At 42.4% G+C, this 20,991-nt stretch overlaps 1 protein-coding gene across 4 annotated transcripts in view; it reads right to left on the reverse strand.

Annotated features, from left to right (window-relative positions):
- DHX35 (DEAH-box helicase 35) overlaps nt 1–20,991 on the reverse strand; it is a 74,676-nt gene that overhangs the window by 36,632 nt on the left and 17,053 nt on the right. For all 4 annotated transcript variants that reach the window (XM_060078805.1, XM_060078803.1, XM_060078806.1 and 1 more), the window contains exons 4-9: nt 18,370–18,447; nt 12,704–12,808; nt 10,915–10,976; nt 9,780–9,849; nt 7,798–7,857; nt 812–924 (exon numbers count right to left, since the gene is read on the reverse strand). In XM_060078805.1, the coding sequence (XP_059934788.1) occupies nt 812–924; nt 7,798–7,857; nt 9,780–9,849; nt 10,915–10,976; nt 12,704–12,808; nt 18,370–18,447 (488 nt within the window). The remainder of the gene's footprint in view (nt 1–811; nt 925–7,797; nt 7,858–9,779; nt 9,850–10,914; nt 10,977–12,703; nt 12,809–18,369; nt 18,448–20,991) is intronic.

The following is a 20,991-nucleotide window of genomic DNA, read 5'->3' on the forward strand; positions in this document are numbered from 1 at the left end:
ATAAACATTCATTCTTTTTTTTTCTTTTTTTAAATGCGACATTCAAAAACAATCCGTAATTACATGTAAACTATGATTTTTGGCTTTATTTGCAGAGACTTAAAAGCAATAAACCCATGCAAATAGATGTCCTATCTTTAGCATGCAAGGATGCCTGGCCAGGGAAATTGGATCTATGGTCCCAGTGCTGAATCCCACACTCTTTCTATTTCCCCTCCTGACCATTGGCAGATGTCTGACAGGAGCTAATGGGTGTCCTGTCCCACTAGAATCACTCAGAAGTCAAGCCCACAACTCTCTGGATTCATCTGCCACTGGCCCAGGCTCCTGGTCTTTGTCTGTCCAGTGACTAGGGGTAGGAATTAGGATGACTCCTTCCTGTCCAAGGAGGCTCCTCCCGAAAATGTCAACCAGGCCTTCTTGCTAAGATGTAAAGAGCTGAGAACCAAATGATTCAAATCATTAATACTGCCCAAGCTGACAGACAGTCTTGTAAAGCCCAGTTCTGACAACTATAGAACCCTCCTCCCTGCGACACTGTTACCATTTTGCTCTTTCCAGCTGAGCCCAGGGACCACAGAGTCATAGAAACCTGCACATCAGTATGCAGAGTTTAAACTAAATCCAGCAGTGATACTGAGCAGGGTTCCAGAACACCCTATCAATGATGGGAGGTGCAAAACACGCCCACCCCTCCTCAGCAGTCTGGCACATCGCCCTCAGAGCCGCAAGCAGATGCAATTGCTTCTCATCCCACAGAACAGGCCTAGTTTTCTAATTGCCCTCATTAAAAATGCAAGGATCATCAAACCTTTGTAGATAAAAGATATCCACTGGAAATGTTCGCCCTTCCACCGTAAGGATCACGCACGTGTCCCTGGTTGGGTCACTGGTGTCATTTTGATTAAAGAAATCCCAAAATTTCTAAAAGAAAAAAAAAAATCAATTCTTCACTCCTCTCAAAAAAAAAAAAGGTTCATAGTAACTCATGGAAAGAAAGAAAACAATTTAAAACTGGCAGAGCAGGGGGTGGGGAGCAGGGATTGGATATATATAAAACACACTAGGGGTTACAAAATTATTATTAAAAATCACATTTTTATTATTGCAGTTTTGGAGAATCACATTTCAATGAACAGACTCTTTACTGAAGACCTGATAGAAATGATAAAAGTTAGATTTCCAAACTGCATTCAGCAGTGCATCTGAGTCAACATGCAGCTGTGCTATTGATCTTAACCCCCCACACCCGCCCCCTCAACCCCCATATTTTATTTAACAGAAAATTAGGTCAGAGGTGTAACTCAAGTTAAATATGGATTAAATCAGGTTGATGTGTAGCTCTGATCTGGAAAGCACAGCTCTGATCACACAAGTTATCAGTGTATAAAGGAAGCGTATACGTCTATGAACAGTACATGTGTCCCTGGTAGCACAGTTACAGATCTGCATGTACTCTATATGTACAGGGACAGAGTCCTCTCCATCTTTATATGCCCCACAGGAAGTAGCACAACGCTTTGTATGGGGCATGTTGGCAAGCATTCACTTCTCCGATGCTCCCACAGGACCCTGTTGAGAAGAGTGGCTCTTGGCAATTCCTCCTGAATAGGTGGTCACGTCCTCTTCAATGGCACTTGACCACCAGACCTGCAGTCTATAGGGAGGCCTGACGTGAGAGCACTGGCCAACAACGGGGGAGGGAGAATCCACCAAAGATGCCCTCTTGGGGCATGTGACCCAAGACACACAGAAGTTGACACCGAGAAGAACCGAGTGACCAAGCCGGCAGGACACAGAGTGCTGGAGGGGGGCTGCTGTCTAGCTGCAGGGACACAGACATCCTGTAAGGTGGTGCACACCATTATCTGACTCTCAGTGACCTTCCCGATCCCCTGAGGCCTGGTCCAGCATCACTTTCTCTTCTCCTAGGAGGCCTGGCCATGTGATCACAAGGCCTGTCTTCTTTAGTTCCCAGGTACCTTCCCTAAACACACCCACGCCTGCTCCTGGAAACTGGGAGCCCAGGGGTGCCCTGAGGACGTGCATTGAGCGCAATGTGAAAGGGCTTGGAGGAGCACTTCTAGAAGAGTCCACTGGATTGAACTACAAAGTAGCTGGATGCTACACGTTAACCTCAAAGCTGTGTTTGAAAAGAGTAAGCACAGGCATAAGAAAACAAGCCTCAGGCCAACAAAAGAACTGCGCTGTGCTATGAAGAACCATACGGCACCACTCTCCACGCTTCTTTCGGGTAAATTCTCTGCAAGCGACTTCAGCCTTCCTGTGTCCTGTGGTGTGCAGAGTATGGGCACGCTACGAGTGATGCACAAACAAGGGAGAAGAGACTCCATCCCGCTCCCCCAAAGAGTGAATAAGCCAGGGAGGAAGACATGCAAAGGACCAATCATAACATAAACCGAGGCCCAATGACTGGGTGAATAAGCCAGGGAGGAAGACATGCAAAGGACCAATCATAACATAAACCGAGGCCCAATGACTGGGTGACCAGAAAAGAGCTGCGAGTTACAATTCGGGGAGGAAGAAAGACCAATAATGACTGGCTGTAGGGAGGGCTTCCTGGAGGCAGCAGTATCCCCTGGCTAAGCCTGAAAGGATGAGGACGACTATTACCAGCTAGGAGGGAGAAGAGGTGCCCCCTTCCTAGGATGACAGCAGAGTGTAGACTAAGATGCAAAGGGGCCCCTGATGGAGGAGACAGCTCAAGGTCTAGGGCAGGCCCGTCTCATCTCTGAGCTGGTTGCCTCATTGACAAAATGGATGAACTGCTCTCTACACCCTGCAAGGCTGTTGCTCCTAAGAAATGTGTCTGACTGCACTTGGCACAGGTCTGGCCTAGAACAGGACTCAGTAAGTGATCGCAGTGATCATTCTGAAGTGGTGCAAATGTCATACTGCAAGGCACTTTATTAGATGGACAAGACAAGGGCAGCAAAGATGGGTGTGAGGTGATCAGACCTGTTCTGCATCCCTGACTCTGGAGGCCATTCTGGAGAAGGGTAGGGGTGATCAGAGGTTGGAGCCCAGCGACTAGTTAAGGAAGCTATTACAACAGCTCAGGGGACAAAGAATGAAAGCATGAATGGGGGCAGTGTGAAAGCAACGCATTCCAGAAGTGTGACAGGTGGGACCTGGCCATTGTGAGCATGAGGGCACACGTGCTTGCTGGGGACGATGGAATTACTTCTTACTCAATCAGGGGTAAAAACTTCCTAAAGCTAAAACACACACACACACACACACACACACACAAACACAGAAGAAGCAACTTCCTAAAGCAATGAATGTCCTGAGCCCAAATGACTACGCCAGTAAGAAAGGGGACTGCCGCAGAGCTGCTGAGAGCCACGAGTTTGTAGGAGTCGTGGGTCCATGAGTTTCATGATCTGTGGCTAGCCCGGTGCTGGCAGCCCAGGCTGGAGCGAAGGAGCCCAGTTAAGAGGCCAGAAGTGGGAGCATCCACTGAACCAGGGGCCATGCAGATGAACAGCCTGGCGAAGGAAGAGCAGCCAGCAAAGGAGCCTGGGGAAGCGGTCAAGGAGGCGGAGCGAGGGGAGAAGGTGGAGCTCCAGAGGCTGCAGGCGGAGGAGGAAGATTTTCAAAAAGGCTTGGCAGACAGGCTTTTGGGGCCAGAAAGGCAAGCAGAACAGGAGGAGGCTGAAGGCTTAACACTGGTGTGAGAGTGTAGACCGCCACACCTTCTCTCTTAAGGAGTCTGTGGTGCTGAGGGGTAAAGACAGGGAGTTGCTCTTTCAAGAAATCAAACTCGGGGCTTCCCAGGTGGCGCAGTGGTTGGGAGTCTGCCTGCCGATGCAGGGGACGCGGGTTCGTGCCCCGGTCTGGGAGGAGCCCATGTGCCGCGGAGCGGCTGGGCCCATGAGCCGTGGCCGCTGGGCCTGCGCGTCCGGAGCCTGTGCTCCGCAACGGGAGAGGCCGCGGCGGTGAGAGGCCTGCGTACCACAAAAAAAAAAGAAATCAAACTCAGCATTAAGTGAGAAGGCATGAGACTTTTATCCTTAAGATCTTTATCTTTTATCTCTACTTGGAAATATAAAATATGGATTAGAAAGCAAATAAATATAGTATCAACAGTGTACGCATCTTGAGGCAGAATGAAGGACCCGGAGGAGTGAAGTGGGTTCAACCACCTAGAAAACAAGAGTTTAAGTCAAGTTTCAAAGACACGGATCACACTGACACACACACATGGTGAGAAATGTAAAATGACACAGAGGAAGAGGCTCGTCTATGAAATGGAACGTAAACGATGTGGACGTCTGGTGCACTGCCTTCCCCGCTCACCAGCTTCCTCCCGGCAGCGGCTCTGATCTGACCCACAGGACTGGACCCCAACAGCCACGCTGACATGACCTGCCCACCCCTGGCCCATGCAGAATGGTCCCAAGTGGATTCCTGACCCCAGCAGACCCCAAATTCCTTCTTCAGGAATCTAGAAAGAGAAATTATTCTCTCTTCAAGCTGGACCTGTGACAAAAAACTGTGGGAGTTGTCAGTGATCATATTTTCTACCGTGTGAATGGAAGCCAATAAAAGAAAAACAACACCATGTGATACAGTGGTCAATAAATACTCCGTAATTATACCCGGTCATATTCTGTAATTGCTGACTTAATCAGGCTTACAAACAGCTAAACCAATCAAGGCGACTATGTGATCAGCTCCCCTCAAACTCCGCTTGCCTCTGCCTCCCAGCCGCCATCACTGGTGTCCTCACCTGCAGGCTGGGCCACCCCAGACCCTGAGCGAAACCAGAGTGGGTTTCTATCCCTCCAGGCAGTGGAGCCTGGAATGAGACTGTCGCCCACAGATCCAGCAGCTGGGGGACCGGGGATGAGCTCTGGTCCCCCTGGGCCTCTAGGGCAAAATGTTACCTGAGCTACGCCCTACCCCACTCCCACACCCACGCACTCTTCCTCTCTCATCCACTTCCTCGCTCTCTCTCACCTGGGAACACATTCCACACCCCACGTGTATCCACACCCACCTGGGTCCCCCCTCACTCACACACAGACCTCACTCCCCCTCACTGGCCGAGCCAGGAAGGGATGAAGAAAAGGACGGCCCAAGCCCACCCAAGGACCCCGTGAATGCTACTGACATCCCAGCAACCCCTGCGTCCTAGCGCACTCAAGGTGTGAGACAACTCCTACATTCCACTTTCCCACCTAAAAAAATCACTTCCAGGAAGTCCGTCTCTATCAACTACAGTAGGCAGAAAAGAAAGAAGCTATGTTTTTAAATCTCCATGCCACACCAAAGACAATGAAAGGCGAAAAAAAAGTAAGCAAGAAATAAGTATTAACAATGATTCTAAGAAAAGGCTTACATGTTATAGATTTCAAGCACAATAAAAACTATTGGGAATAATTTTTAAAAGGGGGGTGGTGACGAACCTAAGGGGTAAAATAGAGAAGATGTTCTGGGCAACTTGGTCATGGAGGAGATAACAGGAGATGAGGTCAGGTGCAGCCTTCAAAATAGCATTCCAGCCAGTATCATGGGTGAAGGGTGTAAGAATTCATTAAAGAGGGCAACAGAGAGCTTTAACCCAAGAGTTATGGTGCGCAGACCTAAGACAACAGACTCCTACAGCCCGTGAGAAGGTCCGAGAAACCAGCCAGGGCACATGCAGGCATCTCTCTCAGCCATGCTGAGTTTTTTCTCCCTCCAAGTTGTTCTGCATCCCAGAAGCCACAGGGATACCAAGAGCCAGGCCTTTTTCATCTCAGCTGCATTGCAGAACTGCCCTCCTGACTGGCATCTCCACATCTGTTCTTATCTCTTCTACACAGCACCCAGAGTGATCTTTCTAGAACCCAAATGCGATCAAGTCACTGCTATGCCTCACACTCTGCTGGGGCTCCTGACCAGCAGGGCGAGTCCTTCCTCCTTCACGTGGCCTGTAAGGCCTCCCATCATCTGACCCCTACCAGCCTCTCCATTTGAATCTCCCATCGCTTTCCATTCAACTAAGATTCATTCAACCCCAAGTCCCTGCTCTGTTGTGCCAGACACTGTTTTAGATGAAAGGGATAACATAGAGTAAGACAGGTAGAGTCCCAGTCTTCATGGTGCTTACATTTTAGTGACGGGAGACATACAATAAACAAACACCCATGGATATACATATGTTAGCTAGGGAGAAGTGCTAAACAGAAAAAATGAGGAGAGTAAGAGAATGGAGAGCGACAGGGACACTGCTTTAGACAGTGGTCAGGAAAGGCTCTCTGGGAGCTAATATCTGATCAAGACTGGAATGAAATGAGTGCAAAGCCATGAGAACGTCTGGGGTCAGAGTGCTCTGGAAAGAGGGTTCCCCCCCACCAAGAGCAGAAGCATGCCTAGGTTTTTCTGGAACAGCAAGGGGAGGCAGGAGTATAAGGAGCACTGAAGAAGGTGGAAGGAGACAGAGAGGCGACGGGGGGCACATCACCCCCCGCAGGGGACCACGGGCGAGCTATGGCTCCCACCTTATACTTGACTCACAGCCCCTTGAACACAGGCTTTCATGTCCCTGTGGTTCTGTGCATGTTTAGGATGCACTTCCCCACTTCCCCACCCCTGCCCCTCTGGTGAACTTCTGTGCATCTTTCCAACCCAGGTGGGATGCCCCTCCTCTGCAGAAGCTTCTGGACATCCTCCAGATGACTAGAGAGTGAGCACCCCCTCCTTGGCTGTCTCAGCACCTTGAACAAACTGAACCGCAAGTATCTATTTACGTGTCTGCTTCCCAGAGAAGTCAGGGAGTGTAGTGTAGTGTAGTGTAGTGTGTGTGTGTGTGTGTGTGTGTGTTTGTGAGTGTGTGTGTGTGTGTGTGTGTGTAGCAAGTGGTCAAAATTATGTGTTGAGCTGAACTGCTGTCTGAACTAAAATATTAGTCTTTAAGAGAAAAATAAGGCGGGGGGTGGTTTGAGGAGGGACGGAGTGGAAGGTTGGGGTTAGCAGATATACATTTTTATATATAGAATGGATAAACACCGCCTGCCAATGCAGGGGACACGGGTTCGAGCCCTGGTCCGGGAAGATCCCACACGATACAGAGCAACTAAGCCCGTGCACCACAACTACTGAGCCTGTGCTCTAGAGCCTGCGAGCCACAACTACTGAAACCTGCGCGCCTGGAGCCCGTGCTCTGCAACGGGGGAGGCCGCTGCAGTGAGGGGCCCACACGCCACAGCGAGGAGTGGCCCCTGCTCACCGTGGCTAGACGTGCAGCAGCGAGGACCCAATGCAGCCAAAACCAAATACAGATAAATTATTTATTTTTTAAAAATCTTTAAAAATAAAGAAATTAACACAACATTGTAAATCAATTATACTTCAATTAAATTTTTTTTTAAAAAAGAGAAAAAATAATGTAAACTTAGCCATAAAAAATTATAGCATGGAAATGATTATATGTACAGGGAAAACTTCAACTGTACCCCCAATATAAATGCTAAAGTCATAAATTCAAGAAATATAGCCTGCTACTAGAGTAATAAAAAGAAATTGCCTGTGTAGGGGAAAACGTAGTATGTAGAGAACAAGACAAATAGGTAATTATGAACTCAATTAATTACAGGCTAGTTTCCACCCACAAGCTGAAAAGGAGTTTCCTCTGATCACATGGAACCTAGGACATCAGATGGCCCCATAAGGAAGGTAGGCCATCCTGCCAAAGATAAGCTCTTGCTGCAGGTAGCTTCCCAAGGATATGTCCAACAATCCCAGTGCTAACCGGGGACAGAGGGCGAGAGGGGGAAATGTTCATACCTCTGCATCCAAGGTGGCTGAAGCCACAATCAATCGAAGATCTCCTCGCTTTTTCTGAATCTAAAAAAGAAGACATAAAAAAAGACAATGATAATTGTGCAATACTTACAGATGAGATAATCTGATATCTGAAATTTATTACAAAATAATCCAGTGTGTGTACTTTTTGCGGGGGGGTGGGGGAGCTTAAAGATGAAACAAGACCAACCACAAATTGATAACTGTTAAGTCATAGATGAAAAGGTGGCTCATTAGACTATTCTTTCTAACTGTGTAAGTGACAAAATTTTCCAAGATAAAAAGCTAAAAAAAAATTGGATAGAGTACAAAGGAGCTTTAAAACCTGAATCTGAATTTACCAGAAGTAATACCATTTTTTCCTGACACCTGCATCTCTGGATAGTCAGAATCTATGTATATACAGTTAAAGTATGAAAAAATACATCAAATGCAAACAAACAATAAATGATAACACCAAGACAGAAATATAGACAAAAGATACTAACAGTTATTCAAAGAAACAGATGATCGACAGGCATAGGAGAAATGATCAAATAAATTATAGCAAAAATGTGTAACAACAATGAGATTATTTTTTCATCCATCATATTGGCAAAGATTTATTTTCAGTGTTAGCAAAGATTCAGTGAAATAGGCCACCTTGTTATACCATTCCTCAGAAGGCAATAACTTGGTGGGATAATTCCTCATAAGTATCAAAAAGTCTAAATCTTTGGCCAAGGAATAAATTAATAATGAAAATAACAATAACAACAGCAACTAGCATATACTAAATTATGTGCTATTCCAGGGTCTCTGAGTACAGTTGTATAGTATACACACTGCACAAAGAAGCTAGGGGCCTCTGAAATCCAGCCCACCTTCCCCTCACCCAGCTGTGGACATCCTCCCAATGGGAAAGTTACCTCATAGTCTATTTGTGGCCCTGTGTCAGGCGCCATCCTAATAATTTTACATTTTTTAAGTTTAGCCTCACAACAAATTATGTCATAGGGCAGCTCTAAGAGAACACTCTTCAAAGACAGAGAGGTTCTGCCCAATGCAGTAGCCACTAGCTACATGTGGCTACAGAGCCCTTAGAATATAGCCAGTGTGACTAAAGAATTGAATTTTTTATTTTATTCTATTTCAACTAATTAAAATCTAAAGTGGCTAATGGCTATCAGATAGGAAAGTAAACCAGCACAGAGAGAGAAACTTGTATCTGCCCCATTTTAGAGATGGGTAAACTCAGCAGAGTCAGATTTGAAGCCCGGCAGTCTGACCCAGAGTCCATGCTCTATCACCTCTTTCTAGACTCCTGTGATTGGGAATTTGTCCAAAGAAAACAACCAGAAAATACAGGAAGGGAGGAGAGGATGCAGGTAAGGTTGAAACAAAATTGGCTGTGGGCTATAACTGCTGAAGCCAGATGATGGGCACATGGGGGTCATTAAATCCTTCTCTCTACCCTGGGGTATGCTTGAAATCTTTTATAATAAATAGTGAAGAATGAAAAGAAACAGAAATGCAACATATTTAACTACAAAGGTGCTCCTTGCAACATTATTTAAAATAACTTCAAACCTGGGAGCCATATAAATGCCTAACAGTAACGGATGAGTCAAATACATTATGGTAGAGACGTGATTATATAGCCACTAAAAATAATGTCTTCACAGAATATTTAACCACACAGGAAAATGAACTTGATGTAACGATAAGAAAAATATGTAAGAGACAACTTAGAACATACAATCCAATCCCCACTTTGCCAAAACAGACGCATGTACAGACACAAAAAGATGCACAAAGAAAAAAGAAGAGAAGGAAACATACCAACATTCTACCGGTGACTGTCTCTGAATGAATAGGATGATAGATGATTTTCATTTCTTTCCTCCATATTTTGTTGGATTTTCTAAATTGCTACAATGACTTTCCTAATCAAACAACAAACAAACAAAAAAGCAAAGCTATACCTTTTTCAGCAGGCCAATGGCAATGTCGGTGTACAAGGTCCTCTCGTGGGCTTCATCCAGCATGATGGCACTAGAATCAGAGGGACAATCTCAGTAAGCATCAAACCAAGCACTGCATAAGCCCATCCAGACCATCAAAGGGACTGCTGGGTATTCAGACCATCAAAGGGACTGCTGGGTATTTAGCCCCCATGCGATCACCTTGTAGCAAAAGTAACGCTAAGTAACTCCTCTTTGACAAGGAGGTAACTCTTAAGCTAATAAAAATGGTGACATCAACATATCTTGGTGAAGAAAATGGTGTATTTATTGCTACTTCTAAAGAGTATTACCACCCACGCTGGATTCCAACAGGATCTAATACATGATTTTAAATTCCAATATAACATGTAACCCCACAGAGCACATAAAAATCAGGACACAGCCCACCCACCCAAAGGCTGTTAAACTGCAGAAAACAGCATGAAGAGGCACATGGTCTCAGCTGTGCCACGTGTGTACCAGTGAGTCAAATGGGATATCTTTCCCAGAACACCACAGAGCCTGAGTGGGACCACTTTAATACCATGAGCAATGGACAGAGACACACAAGGAAAGGGGAAGTATAAATAATTATTTGGACTCTGCATATTACATTCAACAAAATGCTGCCAGGTTCTGTGCTGTGCCTCTGCAGTCACCCTCCAGCAAGATAAAAACAAGTCAACAGGGTTTCCCTGGTGGCGCAGTGGTTGGGAGTCCGCCTGCCGATGCAGGGGACGCGGGTTCGTGCCCCGGTCCGGGAAGATCCCACATGCCGCGGAGCGGCTGGGCCCGTGAGCCATGGCTGCTGAGCCTGCGCGTCCGGAGCCTGTGCTCCACAACGGGAGAGGCCACAACAGTGAGAGGCCCACATACCGCAAAAAAAAAAAAACAAGTCAACAGACTGTTCAAATAATGACAGGGATTTTAATGAGCCCAGTTTTGACTGTAAATTCTGAAAAGAACATCAAGGGTGGTAACAGCCAAAGTAAGGAGAAAAGCTTTGGGAAAGCTGAGCATGGTCGCGAATCCCATCTATTAACACAAGTGCTTCTCAATCTACTTGTGTACTTTTGAAACTTTAGGAAACTTATCACAGGAAAAACACATTTACCTGTATTTTGTTAACAATGGATCAACCATCATTTCCCTGACCAGCATTCCATCGGTCAGAAACTAAAACACAGAAACACAAAGGTTTAGAAATAATTCAGAAAGTAAGAACTAAGTAACTAACTAAAAAGTAAGTACTTTCTTACTTTCAACTAAGCCCACGCACCACAAGTACTGAGCCTGCGTTTAGAGCCTGTGAGCCACAACTACTGAAGCCCACGTGCCGCAACAGAGTAGCTCCCGCTCACCACAACTAGAGAAAGCCCGCGCCTAGTAACCAAGACCCAACACAGCCAAAAATAAAATAAACAAATAAATAAATTTATTAAAAAAGAAAGAATTTTGTAAAGACCGAAATAAATGGAAATCCAAAGGTGCAATGTCTGGTGAATATGGCGGATGAATCAGAACTTCCCAGCCAAGCTGTAACAGTTTTTGCCTGGTCATCAAAGAAACACGCAGTCTTGCAGTATCCTGATGGAAGATTATGCATTTTCTGTTGATTAATTCCAGATGCTTTTCATCGAGTGCCACTTTCAGTTGGTCTAATTGGGAGCAGTACTTGTTGGAATTAATCGTTTGGTTTTCCGGAAGGAGCTCATAATAGAGGACTCCCTTCTAGTCCCACCATATACACAATATCACCTTCTTTGGATGAAGACCGGCCTTTGTTGTGGTTGGCGGTGGTTCATTTTGCTTGCCCCATGATCTCTTCCATTCCACACTGTTGTACAATATCCACTTTTCTTTGTCTGTCACAATTTGTTTTAAAAACGCAATATTTTCATTACATTTAGGTAGAGAATCACAGGCGGAAATATGGTCAAGAAGGTTTTTTCGCTTAACTTACGTGGAACCCAAACATCAAAGCTATTCACATAACGAAGCTGGTGCAAATGATTTTCAACGCTTGATTTGGATATTTTGGGTATGTCGGCTATCTCCTGCATGGTATAACGTTGATTGTTCTCAATTACTGGTTCAATTTAACCGCTATCAACTTCGACCGGTCTACCCAACTGTGGAGCATCGTCCAGCAGGAAATCTCCAGCATGAAACTTCGCAAACCACTTTTGACACGTTCGATCGGTCACAGCACCTTCTCCATACACTGCACAAATCTTTTTTTTTACGTTTTTACCTTTCTTGAAATAATAAAGCATAATATGCCGAAAGTGCTGCTTTTTTTCTTCCATCTTCGGTATTAAAATGGCTATACAAAAATTCACCAAGTTTGATGTCTTTTTAACACACGTTGATTATGATAACTGTCACATATGATTTATCAAAATTGTCTCGAATGAAGTTAAAGACAACTAAGTGCTACTAGAGCCATCTTACGGAAAAAAAACGAACAAACCTTTCGGCCCACCCAATATTTGTTCCTGTTTTTAAGTCTTTTACGGGGGTAAGTTTCTATATTTAGTGAGCTATGTGGATTGGTGGGAAAACAATAAAACAAACATGAGAAAGGTCAGTTTTGAGCTCTGGTTCTATCACCAATGTGCACGTAGTGTCAGGTAGGTCATTCAACCTCCCAGGTCCTCAGCCTCTTCATCTGGAGAGTCAAGGGCTTAACTCGACTTCCAAGGTCCTTTCTGGGCTAAGATGCGAGGACTCGGAAGGTGCTCCGCACCTCCCAGCAGACTAACTTCCCTGAGGGCCAGGATGCTCTCATACACTTTCTGCCCCAGTATCAGTGCCTCAGTCAGCAGCGATGGCTGCATGTTTTTATCTCCCCCGGAAGAATCTTCCTTATTCACAATAGGAAAAGCAGCTCCGCACCTCACCTTAATTCTCGTAGCCAGTGGGTTGGTGCAGTCATCAAAGCGGATGCAGTAGCCCACCTCGTGGCCCAGCACTGCACCCCTTTCCTCAGCCACTCTCCCTGCAACCTTTGGGAAGAAAGATCATGCTGAAAATAGAGACACAGAAATTACTGCCCAGAGCACATACTATGGAAAATCTAAAGGTCACTTTTTTTTTTTTTTTTTTTTTAAGCTAATTGGGCCTCTCACTGTTGTGGCCTCTCCCGTTGTGGAGCACAGGATCCGGACGCGCAGGCTCAGTGGCCATGGCTCACGGGCCCAGCCGCTCCGCGGCATGTGGGATCTTCCCGGACAGGGGCACGAACCCGTGTCCCCTGCATCGGCAGGCGGACTCTCAACCACTGCGCCACCAGGTAAGCCCCACTTATTTTTTAAATAGTATGCTGAATACAGTGGGAAATGAGAAGAGAAGGGGCAGGTTATTAGAAAACTAGTGTGATAAACTTTGCAGCTATCAACTTTATGTATCTCACCTCATTCTGTAATTGACTTGAGGCAACTTATAAGAATAAAAATGGAATCATGTAAATATGTTACAGATCAGGATCAAAGAAATTACGGACAAAACTCAAAAGATCAGAGTCAATGAGAAAATTTTTAAAACACAGATATGCCTAAGTTATTTAAGTTGACCCACAAATTCAGCTCTAGATTTCCTGATGGGTGAAGCAAAAAGGGAAAAAGAAATTTCAAGATTCACCCTATTCCTAAAGCTTTCTTTGGCACACCAACTAGGGACAAATTTCACGTCTTCACACCTTGAAATAAAACAACTTCCACTGGACCATGAAGGCAAGGGAACAAGAATGATCAAATTCAATACTTGGCCATGTTCATTTCTCTTTGCGAGCGGAAGAGTAATGTTTCCAGAGCAAGATAATCTACAGTGTCCCAGCTACCAAAACTATTAAAAGGGGAAATAGAGACAAGAATGCAGGTTGAAAACTTTTCAAAAGGCAGATGAGAAGATTAACAAAGGATCCAAGTTAACGTAATAAAGTAAAAGTAGAAAACAAAATACATTATGTATTATGAAGACCATAAACTACAGATATATTTTTCACCTACCAATAGATGACAAATAAAAGGTGAGGGTAGTAAAGAGAAAAAAGAATCCAACCGCAAGATCTCCTACTACTCCAGAAGGCCATTCAAAGGCTATTAACTTATGAATAGAAAATATCCGAAATACTGAATAAACATAAAAGTGGAAGAACAATAATGCTTATAACTTAGTTTACCTTGAAAGAAAAGAAAGTTTAATGCTCATTATGTAAACTATCTAACTAATAAAGAACCAAAGGGAAACAAAATTACGGAAGTTCCCTGGGGACCCGGCCCACCAACCAACCCCCATGCATCTCGTCTCCTCCTTTCACAGGTGAGGCAACCTCCCCATGGAGTCCCTGCATCCTGAGTTTGGAACATGAGCTGACAGAGAAGGTGTCCAGAGGCAGAGCTTTCAGCTACAGCCATCGGGCCGCAGCAGCCCCAGACTCAGGAGCCCAGAGGCTCCCTGCACGCAGCTCTGCGAGCCTAGCACACTGGGCGTTATCTGACCATTGGTGTTTAAGAAACTGAAGAGCAGATGAGGATCAGAAGTGGTTCTGCCAGATGACTTGAAATTACAGATCTAAGAGGCCAAGACAGAATCAGTCATGGAGCAGCTGGTATACACCATATAGTCTTTCAAAACATCTTATGAAACCAGAAATTCATCCTACACTGCTCTACCTCTGGAGGTAATAGCTCCCAATAACCAGTGCTTCACAGGGGCAGTTTTGTTATTGTTATTGTTTCAATTTCAACCCTACAGAACATTAAACTATAAATCTTGAAAAATGGTACAAACAGCAAATGTGTGCACAGAGATACTGGAGCTTATGGGGAAAACTGGCTCATAAGAATGAGCATAAATGAACCAACCTCTCCATAAAAATGTAATCATTTTATGAAGCCAAACATATTTATTCTTATTATTTCACTATTTGTATACATTTGCTACAAAATGGATTTTAACTTCAAATTCCTTTTTAGAAATTTTATCGTGTATGATCACACCACTGGACATTTGAAAGGCCATATTCTGTTGGCTCTTTAATAGATTTTTACCTCTACTGTTTAAGTTCTAGTCCCAATAACCTCATCAATTAGACTGGATAAACATACCTTTTTAATAGAAACAAACAGATATAGGAAAAGGAGGTCAAAAGAAAAACCAGTCACCAATCACTGAGCACCTCCTATGTGCAGGTGCTGTGCTCCAAGCTTTCACAAATTTTATCTTATTAAACATGTACACAGTCCATGAGGTGGGCAAGAGACCCTCTTTTTTACAAAGAAAGAAACTGAAATAAGACAGGCTTAGAGCTTGTCCTGAATCATAGATCACGGCAGGGCCTGGTCTTGAAGTCAAACCCAGACTATATGAGTCCAATGAACATACTCATTAAGGAATTGCCTCTCGCAGAGATCAGGCAATGGCTTGTGTAATCTGTTCTTAGGCTCTGAGATTGTTTTCAGATTTTAGTCTGCACACAAAGTACTTTCTGAGATGTAGCATTTCAAACTGGACAGCTCTATTAATACTACACAGCTAATTTATATACTCTTTGTTCTTTAAGAGAAAGCATGTGGTTTCATGGAAATTATCCATGGCTACAAATTTGGAGGAAAAATGCAAATTGATTAAGAGCTGGGATTCCAAACCACAAACAAAAAGTTGTTCAAATGTTTTAAGTAACTGAATCATCTTTCATGACATAAAAGGTTACGTCTAACATTGCAATCTAGTTGCCGAACCCTTATCTCCATTTTTACACACACACAGAAGACTTGGGAAATGTTTATCAACAATGTCTAACTTTGAAGACAATTAAAATGAACTCTGGGGGAAAAGAATTACACAATAATTAAAACTCAATAAGGAGTAAAAATAACTCAAGGAAATAGAATTAATTTCTTGTCCAGGTAGAGATGGCAAAATAAAGGCATCTTTGCCCCCATTTCCCTCTCTCAGAGCTAATTTAAAACAAAAAAATAAATAAATAAAACATTACCAACCAAAACCTGCATCTCCAATGAAAGAAGGAAACTGGCACAAGCCCAAACAACAAACTAGGAAACACAGTTGCCAAATACTGTGAGGTCTGAATCTAGAAGAGAGGCCCAGGCCTCCTCACAACCAGAGCAGGCTGCTGGCTTCCTTAATGTGTCACCTCCTTAAAAGGCAGGGCTGACAAGCCTTGTATTAGGAAGACAAGAAGCAGTAGTGTGTTCAGACCCAGGAGACACAGGAAATGTCTCAGTGGAGACCCACTTTGACAGCAAAGAATCACAAAAGAGGGGGAGTTGAAGGAGACGGCAGGCAATCCGATAGCAAGTTATCAATCCCAAATCAGAGAGCCCAAAGGATCTTATCATGAGCTGCAAGAGACCTCTCAAATCACTAAGGAGTGCTGGATCAGATCTTCATCCTCATCCCCCACCAGCAAAGGACAATAAGAGATTTGGTGAGAGGCCAGACCAGAACAACCTCACAATTCTGCAGCTAGCAAATAAGCCCACTCAAAGATAAGTAGTTATCATAAAAATACCAACACAGCCCACTGCATTAAGGCCAACTAAGAAAGAAGGAAAGAAAGGAACATGAGCAAAAAAGCAGTTTAAAAAGGAAATTGCAAAAGTATTACCCAAAGAAACAGAAGTAGAATTCAGCCAAAGAAATCCAGTTTCAAAGAAATCACAAGCTTAAGCTAAAACAACTTAAAGAAGAGACAAAGTCAAAGCACAGTTGAGGAGAAACAAGGTCTCAAATGTACAGGTCAGAAACCGATCTGTGGACATCCTCCAAATCTCACAGCCTGAACATGAAAGAAGTTACAGAGAGGCTTTTCCCAAATGTGAGAATAATCCCCCAAATTTACACAATGCTACAAATGCTACAAAGTCAAAGGAGGTTCTCCACAGTATCAATGATAAAAAGCAAATCGAAATCACCCACATGCTAGAGAAACATTAAAATACTGCTCTGCTCTCTGAAGGAAGATAATGGGAAATCATTGTCAAGTGGAGAGGTGGTCAGTGGGGACAGAGCCAAAAACTGCAGGAAAAAAGATTTACAGAAATGTGTCAGTTAATTAATAAAAATACGATGCTATTTTCTGGATGTTTAAAAAATGTTTGTGGTATTATCAGCTTTTAAAATTTGTAATGTATTGTAATATCTCCACCCATTCTAAATATTCGCTTCTCTAGCTAGTAAAGAAACAAAAAAGCATTCAAAGAAGTGATTATGAGACCCAGATAAAGATACAAAGGAAGCAAAATAGAATAAATTTGACTAAAAACCATCATGAACATTGTGGACAGGCTTGAAGAAATCTCACAAAACAAACTGGAAAACAGATGATTCCAGAGAGGGTGCTAAATACTAAAAAGAGACAAAGGGGATCTAATATACACTTAATTGGTGCTCTTAGAAAGAGAAAAAAATAAATGGAACAGAAAAGTGTGCCAAGAAATAACGGATGAAAACCTGCCTGATATAATGAGGTTGAGCCTGAAGATTAAAAGTTCTTCCACATTTAAGAAAAAGTGAGATAGAACAATCAGCATCAAGACATATCCTGGTACAAAAACAAGCATGTTACAAGCATTCAAGCAGAAAAAGTAGGCCAGGAAGGTAGAGAGTGGAAAACTCCACTGGACCTCAGACTGTTTCTATACAGTGATCCTCCAGGCAAAAAGACAGTGGAGCAGTGTCTGCACAGCTCCTAGAGAGGATGAATCAAGAATTTTATATCAACAAAGACCACAAACAGACATTCTCAGGCATGTAAAATTCAGCCAATCAAGAAATAAAAGGAAATGAGCAATTCAAAGTTGGCAAAACCTTGGAAAATTATTAGTGATTATTAAACTAGAATTAAAGTTAAATACCTGTGGGAGTTATGATTACAAAAAAGAATATATATTTATAAATCTTGAAATAAAAATTATAGCACTGCATTTATCACAAATGGAGGGAGGAACGGTAGAAAGAATCAGTGCGCTAATTTACTCTTGTGATAGGCAACTACCTATAACGTAGTTCCAAAAATAAGTAACACCCTAAAGCTTTTTGTAATCCTTTTTCTTAGTTTTCAAGCTTTAATAAATTCTCTTGTAGTGAAAAATTATTTATCCAAAGTTCAGTAATTACTCCTATTTCACTGCAGTTTCCTCTTTTGTTAAATTCAACAAAAGCAAATATATGGCTATCAACCCATTTTTATAAAATCATTTCTATCCATCCAGCCAACCATTCATTTTTATGTGAACATAAAAGAGAAACTTGAAATGATGTTCACAAATGTTCAAACTATTTTTGCTGGGTGGTGAGATCTGGGTTTTGGTTTTGTTTTTTTTTTAATCGCTTTTTTTGTTTTGACTTCTGTACTTTATTACTACATAAAAATTCATAATGTACAGGTATCAATTTTACAAAAATAATCATAGTTCTTTTTCAAGTGAAGAATTAAATTCTTGAGGAGCTGCAAATCATATTCATTTGCAGCTTTTAGGAAACAAGGAAAAAGTCACCGAAATAGAAGACACAGAGTCTTTACAACAAAAGAGAAACTCACTGTAACAGCAGCCACTCTTCGGGGCTGGGTCACTCCCACCACTCTTCCTTCGGCTGTCCAGCCAGCTTCTGCGAGGTACTACAAATAAAATCACATTTCAGTATACACCTGACACCACTTCTCCAGAGACAATCTCCCCCAAGATGACCCTGGATTCTGTTAAAATCACTGAGAAAAGAATTAACAGATGGTTCTTCTCCCAGCAGAGATTTTAAAAACTATTTTGCAAATGAGGCATCTGAGGTTTTGAAATGTTAGGTCATGTGCTTAAGTTCACAACAGAGGTGATAATCAGAAGAACTAAGGCGTAAATTCAACATTCTGACTCCCCAGTCTTACAAAATTTCCCCGTACGACAGCTGTCTCAAGGAATAAAAAAACTATCCATGGGTCACTCAGAACAGTGCTAAATCTGTAGAACAAAGAATTTTAAAGTACACACAGAGACAATTCAATAAATATCAACCATACAAAATATTTTAGTCAGAGTAAATAAAAATAATTTGATTTTTTAAACAAGACCAATAAAACATTTGTTATTGCAAAAAAAAATCAGACTTTATATTCATGTATATATCCCATTAGATTTTATTAGTATACATTACATTTGATTATATTTATTATCTGATTTATTTCTGTATTTATTTGCCACATATACTTATTTCTTATGTATTTATTTGATTATATGCTTTTTAAAATCCAAAATGCATAACAGGGGTTATCAGAGTTACCTGTTTTCATAATGTCTAAATTGTTTTACAATCAATATATATTACTTCTATAACAGAAAAAGATTTAAAATGCTGTTACATACATGTATCTGCTCATGTGTTCAAAAGAAATAAAGGAAGGACAAACTAGAAACTAAAGAGAATGGTTGACTACGGAGGATTGGTAGGAAAGGGGTGGAAAAAGGGAGGAATGAAAACATGGCAGCAGGGATGAAGAGGGAGGGGCAATGCTTTGAGTAGAGCTTTTTGTGTAGCTCTGACTCTCAGAACCACAGTCATGTTGCACATACTCTTCAAGTACCCAAATAAATACACAAAACCAACCAGGATGTGGAGGGAAACCAAAAGAAATGCAAACGCTATCAAATGACCCTTTCTGTACTACAAATGAATAACTGATCACACTGAAGGGGGTGGGAGAAGAAAAGAACCAACCTAAGTAACTGAAAACAGCATCTTGACTGAAGGCCAGAGATGGAAAGAACCGTACCTAAGTGTTGTAGTCTACTTAGTAAACGTTAGGGGTATGGGTTAGGAATTCTGAAGCTACTTCATGTGTCCCTCAGAATTTAACAAATAAATAAATACATTGTAGACAATGAGGATGGAGTTTCTCACTGTTGAAGAAGAGTTACAAGTAAGGAAAGGCTAGAATGAGCCCTATGATGTGGGATTGGAATCAACGAAGTATCAGCATAAATTCAGGATTTTTAATATATATACAGATTGATACAGATATATACGTGGGATTATGTAGGGATTTAGTATTCATATATATTTCCTAAATCTGCCCACTGAGACTTATAGCAATGACACCTCAGTAACAATGAGCACCCTAGCACCCAAAGCTTGATTTTTAAACACCGTTCTCCAATAAAAGGAACCAGGGCTCCTTGGAGAAGTGGTTGATCCCAAGGCTAGTGCAGGAAAAACATAAGACAAGCCTGAAACAGTCTGTGTTATTAGGAAGTAAGGAAGTGTTCCAAAAAAATGAATGGAGGCTTTTAGAAAGAACACAGGAGCCAAACTGAAGGAGCTCCTAATGACCAAAGCTGGACCATTCTGACCAACAAAATAATGGTAGTATTGGATTTTAACCCATAGAATAAAATAAATATCCATGAATCCATACCGATACACATAAATAATTGAATACATAAATGAGGGAGAAAGGACAGTTCTTCCTTACAGAAGATTCCATTTAATAAATGTAAAAGGAAATAGGAATAGAGAAAATTATTCATTAGGGAAACACCTGAGTAACTGCTGCAGACAAGATCTACTGAAGGATGCTAAAATTAGTAGGTGATAGTTTGAAAAGCAGATTATTTGCAGTCTAAAAATATCTCCTCCAAGATATTTACCAACTACAAAGGGAAAGACAGTAACTTTACAGATGAAACCTGGCACCTTAACAAAGTGATCAAATTATCCTCACCAGTGGTAAGACCACCATGTCAACCCTCTTGATACAATGCACTAAGAAGGACACATCATTTCTATGGGATTCTTGCCAAAAATGCATCAGCTCAATCTAGTCATGAGAAAATGTCACACGAACCCAAAGTGAGGGACATTCTATAAAATAAATGCCTGGTACTCTTCAAAAATGTCAAGGTCATAAAAGATAAAGAAAGAATGGGGAACTTTCATAGACTGGAGGAGACCAGGGAGAAGGATCCTGGGTCTTCTGAGAAGGAACTTTGGTGGGGAAACTGATGAACTTTAAATAAGATCTGTAGTCTGATTACTGGTATTGTTACTGTCCTGCTTTTGATTACTGTAGTAGGGGAAGTGGGGCAAGGGGTCTAAGGGAATTCTGTATTATTTTTGCAACTTTCCCATTAGTCTAAAATTAGCTAAAAATAATTTTTAAAACGCCTGTAAGGAA

Source organism: Mesoplodon densirostris, chromosome 16 (assembly GCF_025265405.1).
Source record: "Mesoplodon densirostris isolate mMesDen1 chromosome 16, mMesDen1 primary haplotype, whole genome shotgun sequence".
Taxonomy (NCBI): Eukaryota; Metazoa; Chordata; class Mammalia; order Artiodactyla; family Ziphiidae; genus Mesoplodon; species Mesoplodon densirostris.